At 46.5% G+C, this 9,571-nt stretch overlaps 1 protein-coding gene across 3 annotated transcripts in view; it reads left to right on the top strand.

Annotated features, from left to right (window-relative positions):
* The first annotated feature begins 534 nt into the window (after positions 1 to 534).
* FBXO10 (F-box protein 10) overlaps positions 535 to 9,571 on the top strand; it is a 30,027-nt gene continuing 20,990 nt past the window's right edge. For 2 of the 3 annotated variants that reach the window (XR_013960714.1, XM_080670712.1), the window contains exons 1-2: positions 597 to 646; positions 3,598 to 3,716. Coding sequence is in view for 1 of the 3 variants with exons in the window: in XM_080670712.1 (XP_080526838.1) it covers positions 3,642 to 3,716 (75 nt within the window). In the remaining 2 variants the exon portion in view is untranslated. Of the gene's footprint in view, positions 647 to 3,597; positions 3,717 to 9,571 lie in introns of all 3 variants that reach the window. The other variant, XM_080670713.1, reaches the window with a different exon arrangement.

The raw sequence follows: 9,571 nt of genomic DNA, 5'->3' as shown, positions 1-9,571 counted from the left end.
GAGAACAGGAACCTTATCTGCTTTGATCACTTTTATGCCCACAATAATAGATGCCCTGCACAGGCCAGGCCCCAGGTGGACCTATAATACTTATATATATACACGCCGCATAGCCAGTGGTCCGTCTGTTGAATGAATGAACACCAGGCCCTATGAGCACACCTACAAGTTGCTTACCACCATCTGCAACAGCCTAACTATAGAGAATTCTGGTGATTAAAAGAATCTTCTCTATACTGACCCCAGCATGCCTGCCTGCGATTTCCACCCACCGATTCTATTTCTGCCCCTTTTGGGGCCACGCAGTACAAGCTTTCATTATCTTCCCACAAGCTCCACTCGCAGAACTGAAGCCCCATGCGTCTCCTCTCCTCTTCCCTCCCAGCCCCTCCCCGCAGAGACGCCTCCAGGTTCCTTTTCCGCTGCGGTGGTCTAGGAGCCGGCCCCCGCCGCCGGTCCGCCGCTCCCAGCATCCCCGGCCTCGCGCGTCACGTGACGGCGCCCGCCCCGCACCGGCCCAGTCGCTGTCCGCCCCCGGGCGGGGCTCCCGGCGCATCGGGCCGCCCCACGCCTCGCGGCTCCGCTGCAGCTCCAGCGCCCGCAGCCCCGACTGCGCGGGCGAGAGCCCGCGGGAGCTCTCGGCGAGGTAAGAGGCGGGCGGCCCGCGGAGGCTGCGGGCAGACTTATTCCACCCGCATCCCCGGGAAGCTCCAGGCCCGGGGGCCGCCCGAGCAGGGGCTTGGGCGCCTGAAGGCTGCTCCCGGGGACCTGGGCGCTTGGGAGGCGGCCAGCTTAGGAGGCGCCGCTGGGTCCCGGCAGAGGCTGAGCATCTGTGCCTGGCGGGACCAGGGTGGGTGCCCTTGCTCCTGCACTCCGCAGGCATCTGAACGCTCAGCCGCGCGGAGGTAGAGCTGTGCCTTGGTTTCCCCTCCTGTAAAGCGACCGCGCCGGGAAGGTATCCGGATCTCCGCGGTTGCCTTCAGCCCTCAGGTTTTGCGAGTCTGTAAGTGAAGTGGAAGAGGGTGAAGCAGACTCTTAGGATGGGAAGAGCCCACACCTGGGAATGCAGGAGCGAGTGTCTGGGCCCAGCACCTTATTCAGTGACTCCTGTATTTTGTGCAAATCGCAAGCCTCTTTGAGACTCGGTTTCTCCACCTTTAAAGCAAAGGTGATGATCTCTGCTCGGCCTTCCTCATAGGACTGCAGTGAAGAAGGAAAAACCATTGGAAGAGTCAGAACTCTGGAGGTAGTTAGACCCGGGTTCAAGTTCTAGTTCTGCCACTTACTAGCTGTGTGACCTTGAGCCATAGAGAACCCTCATTTGTTCAAAGCAGATAATTATAATAATACTTCGTTTAAAGGTTGCTATACGGATTAAGTTTAAAAGAGCTTAGCGAAGTGTCAGGCACAGAAAGTGCTCAAAGAAAGTGCTATTAATACAAGTTTTTTAAGTAACTAAGCTTCACGTGAGGGGTGTTTAGAATACTCAGGTGTCAGTTTCTATATGTTTAATTCTTGAAAGAGTATCTTTTTGTTTTCCTGTCTCTCCCTCTCCTTTCAACTCTCTCAAAATCAATGGAAAAGGTTAGATCCTTTCCCCTTTTCTCTTTCTGGGCCCCTTTGGTTCTCATTTACGATTGGCATGTGAACCTGTTGTTCCTATCAGATGAGTCAGGCAGGATGGGAACATTAATTGCTGGAGCAGATGGGTATCATATTCCCTCTGAGGGGGGAGAAAAGTGCAAGGCCTGTGCTACCACCAAAAAAAGCACACAGTACAGTGATTGACTGTCAGAGCTGGAAGGTGCCTAGGAAACCATCTAATCCAGCTGTCCCCTTTTGCAAATGGAGAGGCCGGACCCAGAAAGAGAATGGGACTTGGATTTTCTCAGGAACCGACAGAATGTTGGCACTGCATGGTGGAAAGAACATACACTGTTTACCAGACACGGTGCTTTCCCTGAGTTCTAACCTAATTTTTCATGTATTCAGTAAGTATTTTTGGAGCACCTGCTGTGTGCTTGTACACCTAGGAGCAGGAGAATATATGTTATTTCTCTGCTGGTCCTCAGTACATTTTATAATAACAGTAAGTTTCAGCTCCCACTGAGCTTGCCTCATAGCAGCTGGCCCCAAGGGACAGAAGCACAGAGAGAGGCCTAAATTATTTCATGATCAGTCCCAGCAGCCTCAGAACCCTTGTTGAAGCCTGGTGAGATGTTAGACACTGGAGGAAATGCTGCTTTTTCAGGGCTTTTAGGGAAGGATTTATTTCTGGCTTGGAGTAGTTGGATTTCTTTGTCTTTCTGGTTTCAGGCCTCTAATGGTTTTTAGACTTCTGAAAGTGCCACACTCAACATAGTGCCTTCATTTTGGTTTCCATGGTTATTGGATGAATTGTATTTTAACAGCGCAAGTAGCTGTTAACCAATAACGTGGTCAAGCAGTCCCCAGTTCACTGAGTTTCTGTTTTCTGGTGGTAGACCTGTATTTTTATTTTCAGTTGCAAAACAAACTATCCCACCCTCCTCCCTTCTTTAACATGCATGGGTGGCAGAATCACGAGGAGTGGGAATAAGTACAAATAAAGATAAAAATAATATGTAGACCCACCCTGGCTGGTATAGCAGTTGGTTGGAATGTGGTCCCATACACTGAAATGTCGGGTTCAATTCTCCATCAGGGCACATACCTAGGGTGTGGGTTCGATCCTCAGTCCCGGTCGGGGCAAATGTAGGAGGCAACCGATCCATGGTACTCTCTCACATCGATGTTTCTCTCTCCTTCCCCTCTCTAAAAATCAATGAACATGTCCTGGGGTGAAGATTCAAAGTATATCTATATATCCTGGCTTAGGAACCTCAGAGCCTTTGGGGAAAGTACAAGGGGCAAATCAGTGGGACTCTGATAGGTGTCGCAGGCGTCCTCAAACTACGGCCCGCCGGCCACATGCAGCCCGCCGAGGACATTTATCCGGCCCTCCGGGTGCTGCTGCCTGTCCTGCTTAGCAGCTGACTCGTCCCGGGCCCGCAGTGCGCATAGGAATTTGTTCATAGTTTTTTTTTTTTAAACTATAGTCCGGCCCTCCAACGGTCTGAGGGACAGTGAACTGGCCCCCTGTTTAAAAAGTTTGAGGACCCCTGGTAGAGGATAGTGTCCTGGGCAACAAAAAGACATCACATACTGAGCCGCTTTTTAAGAAAGACGTAAAATAAACAAGTTCCTTTTCCTTGTCTCAGTTGCATAGTGATAATAGACGGTACTACAAGAAGCATTTTGTTCTTTCACTTTGCCTTAATGAATGAACCTTCTCTTAAGTCATCTATCACAGGCTTTGTTTGAAAAGACTGCTAATTTCTCTCATTACCTGTGTGCCCCACTTCACCAATTGTGTTCTAATGCAGTCACTGGGTCTCTTTATTTTTCCACTTAATCTTCCAAGTCCTATAATGCCCTTATTAGTAATTACATTGTCTCCCATTTCCAAGCCCCCTGGGGGCCTAAGCAGTCCAAAGAAGTCAATCTTACCTCCATTCTGCAAAGGAGGAGGACTGCAGAGTTTTGAGCAGTCCACCCACCTTGTTATTTCTGACACAGCTACATGGTATCACTCTTGAAGAGCTGTCCTGCACGGTCCAGGGATGTGTGGTCACTGCTGCTCAACACCCTTGTTGGACCAGGTTCCTGCCAGCTTGATCCCAGTCTTGGATTCCAAGGTTAGAGCTTTTCCAGCTTATGCTCATGTGCTTAGCCATTCTCCCCAAAGCACTGCACTCTGGGCTGTGTGTTGAGCCTGTCACCAGGCTGGGCTCCCAGTCTCCTGGTGAGTTCTCTTTGGAGGCATATAGGGCCCTCAGGGTCACACCATTTTCAAAAATTTCAGGGTTTGGAGGCTTAATCCTTCTTCTTCCTAACCCTAATCCAAGACATTGTTTGGCAAGTTGGTTCTATTTCCTCTCCTGAATTCTGCCTACGAAGGATTCTCAGGAATGGCAGGCAGCCTTCAACAAGGTAACTCCCCTAGGACTTTGGGTGCCTGCTCACCCTGCTTTTCACATGTAAGAAGGGTCCTCTTATGACTTGGCAAAGCATAGGTCTGTTCCCAGGACACTGTGTCTCTACCTGTAGTCCTAAGAGAAGTAGGCAGTATTGAAAATTTACTTGCTTTGTTTGCACATACTCTGTGAGATATTTGGGGGACAAGTTTTAACTTAAAAATGAAGGATTTTCAGTTCCCTCAACTTTTGTATTAGTATGTTTATTTCATTGTCTTTGTTTTAAACTTTTAAAAATGTGGTGTGGCTCAGTGGTTGAGCGTCCACCTACGAACCAGGAGGTCACGGTTCGATTCTCAGTCAGGGCACATGCCCAGGTTACGGGCTTGATCCCCAGTGTGGGGTGTGCAGGAGACAGCTGATCAATGATTCTTTTTCATCATTGATGTTTCCTCTCTGAAATCAATAAAAATATTTTTAAAAAATAAAAATAAGAGATATAACAAGAATGCCTGCAGGAAAAACCCCACAAATGTATAGTTTAACAATTCTCAGGAAAATATACATGTAACCACCGCCTATGTCAAGAAATGGAATACTGCCAATATTCAGTAGCACTCCCTTCTAAGTCATAACCTCCTCTCTAGAAGAAACAACTGTCTTGACTTTTCTTTGTATTTTTGTCACCTATATTTACATCCCTAAGCAATGTAGTTTATTTTCACTACTTTTTAAAGTTTATACACATAGAATCATATTGTGCGCATTTTGGGTTTGCTTCTTTTGCTCAGCTTGTTTGTGAGTTGCATCCATGTGGTGACCACATTTATTTTTATTGCCAACAGTGTTTCATGATATGAATATGTCACAATGTATCCTGTAGTTGGTGGACACCTGTGTTGCTTCTGACTACCAAGAACAGTGCCGCCAACAACATCCTTGTTTTGTATAATTGTAATCCTTTGAAATTTCCGTTAGGGCTTAGTTTATGGTCAGTTTTTTTTTTTTTTTTTAAATATATTTTTATTGATTTCAGAGAGGAAGGAAGAGAGAGAGAGAAACATCAATGATGAGAGAGAATCATTGAACGGCTGCCTCCTGTAGACCCCTACTGGGGATCGAGCTCACAACCTGGGCATGTGCCCTTGGCCAGAATCGAACCTGGGACCCTTCAGTCCGCAGGCCGATGCTCTATCCACTGAGCCAAACCGGCTAGGGCTCTGTATCTATGTTTTAGACATGTCTATTATAAACAGCATAAATTTGATTTTGTTTTTTTATAGCCTGTTGTTGTCTCTTAACTGGTCCCTATTTAGTTAATATAACCACTGATGTATTTAGGTTTAAATGCCTTCATATTTTATGCTTTCAATGTATTTATCCTGCCAGTTCTTCATTTCATTTTAGCTTTCTTTCCTTTTGGGGGGTTATTTTTAATTATTCAGGTGTTTTCCCTTTTACTAGTTTGGGTGTTATACTCTATCTGTTCCTTAATGGTTGTCCCTGAAATTTTATTTTAACCAAAGTTGATACAGTTAGAAGTGATAAATAACCCTACTCTTCTTTTGGACTGTACAGGGACCGCAGACCGCTTGAGTTCCATTTGTCCCCTTCCCACGCAGTGGTAGACTAGTTGTAATGCACTGCATCAGCTTTGATTAGAGTCATTTAAGGACCAACAGATGGAACAAATGTGATGAGGGAGGAAAAAGTCAGAGAGCAAAGAATTTACTTGAGAAAACTATGTACATTTGTCAGGACTCTTGGTTGCAAGTAATGAGCTTAGACTCTTAATTTTAAAAAGAAAACCTGTTGGCTTATTGAACTGCAGAGCTAAATCCAGGGGCTCAAAAACTATTTTTAGGGCTGTGTGTGTGTGTGTGTGTGTGTGTGTCTCCATCTCTCCCAGTTGCCCAACCTTGCTTGTCTTAACTTGGCTTCCTTTCTCAAATGAGCTCTTCTGAGTTGCTCCCATCCTGGCAAAGAGAATGGGATGTTCTGATTGTCTACTTTGAGTCAAGTATCCATCCTGTGTGCTAGAGGACTGAGGCCCTATGAATGACAGTCCCACCAGGACTAAATGGAATGGGGGCGGAGTTCCTCTAAGGAACCAGAAGAGGGAAGTTGTGCTGGGCAGACAAAAGTTACAGCTAACACAGTCCACCACAGTAATGATTGGAAGAGCGATGCAAAGAAAGGAGAGGGCTAGAGAGGTTGTAATTGGGATGAACTTGGTTAATCTGGTACAAGAAAAACCAAGGAGGACATCACATGTTCATGAGCCACTGAAAGGGAAGGAAGGGTCAGGGCAAGCAGTTCCTTTGCCCACCAACCACTGGGCACTTTGGCTTTGTTGGCCGAGGACATGGAGGTGGTTCACAGCAGCAGAGGTGAGGGAGCTAGTGGAGGGGCTGTCTCTCTAGCATGTGGAGGGGCTGTCTCTCTAGCATGTGGAGGGGCTCTCTCTCTAGCATGTGGAGGGGCTCTCGTGTGGAGGGGCCTCTCGCATGTGGAGGGGCCTCTAGCATGTGGAAGGGCTGTCTAGCATGTGGAGGGGCCTCTAACATGTGGAGGTTTATTCAGCATAACAGCCATGGTGCTTGCTAGTCCCATAGTCCTTTTTAAGAGAAACTTCTACATCCATAACTCCTGTTCATGCCGGGGAAAGCCCCAGATGATCATGTTTTCTACCATGAAATCTTGCTCTATCTCTACCCGCTAGTAGTCAGAACTTACTGTACCAGAAATGGACATCCATCAGACCCAACAGTAGCCAATTCCTAGGCTCTTCAGGGACCTGTGCAGGGGCTGTGGACTCACTCTGGGCTAGGAACCTCAGCTGTGCTGCTTGCTAACTGAACAAAATATGGGAGGAACTGTTTACTCCCGGAGTTGGGGATAAGACTACGACTTCTGGGGTTGTCGTTTATGTGCTCATTGAGATGACATAAAAAGCAACTGGTATTTAATAAGTCCACATCACACATTCACTGCCCCCTCGAGGGGCAGCGTTAAATCAGGACGAAATCCCAGGTCTTGAGAGTCCCAGCCCAGCGTGCTCTCCTGGGTGAACCACAGTGAACGAGCAGTGCATTGAAGGAGGGGGAGAGAGAGGCCTTCATGGCTCCAGTCACACTCAGAAAACACCATAGGTACAATGGTGTTCTGGTCTATGTCTTCAAGTTTCAAAGCTGAAAATAAGAAACATTTGAAGAGAGCTAAGGCTTGACGAAATGATGAAAAGCCCAGCTGAGATTTTAGTCATCTTCAAAGTTTTAAGTTGTCTCATTCCCAACAGTGTGTGTATGTGTGTAGGTATGTATGTATACAGGGCTCTTTCGTGGTTCACCGTCTTATTTTTTTTTTTTTAATATATTTTATTGATTTTTTACAGAGAGGAAGGGAGAGGGATAGAGAGTTAGAAACATCGCTGGGAGAGAAACATCGATCAGCTGCCTCTTGCACACCTCCTACTGGGGATGTGCCCGCAACCAAGGTACGTGCCCTTGACCGGAATCGAACCTGGGACCCTTCAGTCTGCAGGCTGACGCTCTATCCACTGAGCCACACCGGTTAGGGCGTGGTTCAGTCTTTTACTCTGTGTATTTTGAAGCGAAGATGCACAAAACTTTAGGGAGATTTATTTTGATTTGAAGAAAGATCTAAAATCATTAACCCATTACAGCTGCTCAGTTAGCACAGTTTGTAGTTGTTTGCACAGGAGCTTTGTATGCCCAGTGATGTGGGGAGAAATATCTTTTTATCCCTTTGTCGGGAAGAAGTAGAGTTCTGAGCTGCCCTGGATACTTTTTATCCCTTGCTTACTTTTTTTATTAAAAGCAAAATTCCTGCCACTTTGACACTGATACGGCCTCCCTCAGTAGGAAGTAAGTGCATTTTCGTCATTATGCAAACATGGGATATGAAAACAGAATTAAGTCTCCTGCCCTCAAGATTGCCCATGAGGGAGAGGCAGAGCCCAGACCAGAAGCCTGTTGGGTCCCTTTGTCTGAGTCATTTCAGCATGGGGTAGGGCTTTCTGTGCAGCTCCCCGTGCCCCCCAAATTAATGAAAACTCTGTGAACTGATCCAGCTGGCCTTTCTCCCTGACCCTGTCAGACTCTGGGCGCTGCAGCCAGACGGAGTCTCTTACTATGTCCTAAACCCCGGCTGGATGTTTCCTACCTCAGGGCTTTTGCTGGCACTCGTTCTTCTGTCTGCCTTCCCCTGTCCTCCCGTCTCTGGCCCCATTCTCACCCATACCTCAGGGTCTACCTCAGACGCCAGCTCTTCTCGAAGCTTGGCTAAAACCCCCAGTGGTTAAAAACCCGGTCTTTAGGGTCAGGCCTGACTTCAAGAGGGGGCTCTGCTGCTCTCTAGTGGAGTGGTTTGGGGTAAATCATTTGTCACGTAAGTTCCCTCAGGCTTAGTTTCTTCATCTGTAACATGAAGACAATAATATTTCGAATCAGTGCTTCTCTAACGTACAGCACACAGGAGTTCCCTGGTCATCTTGTTGAAATGCCAATGCTGATCCAGTGGGTACCCAAGAGTTGGCATTTCTAAGCAACTCTTAGGTCCTGGGAACAGCATTCTGAGTTGCAGGGCTTGGGAGAATGAAGTGAAATAAGGCAGGAAAGTGCTTACTATTTGTGCCCTTCCAATAGTCTTGCCTAGCGAATGACAGCTGCGGCTGTTTTTGTTGCCTGTTATTATTATTGGCTCATTTCTACAGATGGAGGTCACATCTTTATTCTTTAAACAAGGGCTTTCCCTCTTTTATGGCACTAAGACTTCCCCCCTTATACTATGGGTTGGGATTTGTTTGTTTGTTTGTTTGTTTTTTATTTAGGGGAGCTTTTTTTGATAAAGATATCTTTGTCTCCTACCAGACTTGAGGGTGGAGTCTTTATCTGATTTCTGATGCCCTAACAGTGCTTACATGGCCGTGTACATAGCAAGTGTTGACTACATACTTGGGTTTTATTTTCTTCTTTTTTTTTTATTCCATGGAGATCTGTGAAACAGTAGGGATTCTATAGCTAATGGTTTGAATAGTCTCAGCTCTGCTAATGCCCCAGATAATGATGATGGTGATTATTTATTCATGCAGTAAATGTTTATCGAGCACCTGCTGCGGGCCAGGCATAGTTCTAGGCATAATACAAAGCATGACACAAAGTTTCTGCCATTAGGAGCTTACATTATACTTAGGGGAGACAGATAATAAAGAAAGCAAATCTATATATATATAAAAGGTTAAGTGACCAACCGTACATCTTGTCTGACCGTCCAACCAACCAACTGGCCAGTACGTATGCTGCACACTGGCAGTATAAAAATGAACGCTGGCCCTGGTTGGTTTGGCTCAATGGATAGAGCCTCGGCCTGCAGCCTGAAGTGTCCCGGGTTTGATTCCGGCCAAGGGCACATGCCTGGGTTGCGGGCTCGATCCCCAGTAGGGGGCGTGCAGGAGACAGCCAATCAATGATTCTCATCATTGATGTTTCTATCTCTCTTCCTCTCCCTTCCTCTCTAAAATCAATAAAATATATATTTTTAAAAATAAATAAAAA

This window comes from Plecotus auritus (assembly GCF_963455305.1).
Source record: "Plecotus auritus genome assembly, chromosome: 5".
Classification (NCBI taxonomy): Eukaryota; Metazoa; Chordata; class Mammalia; order Chiroptera; family Vespertilionidae; genus Plecotus; species Plecotus auritus.
Note: the sequence above shows the minus strand (reverse complement) of the source record. Positions and strands in the feature narration are given on the sequence as shown.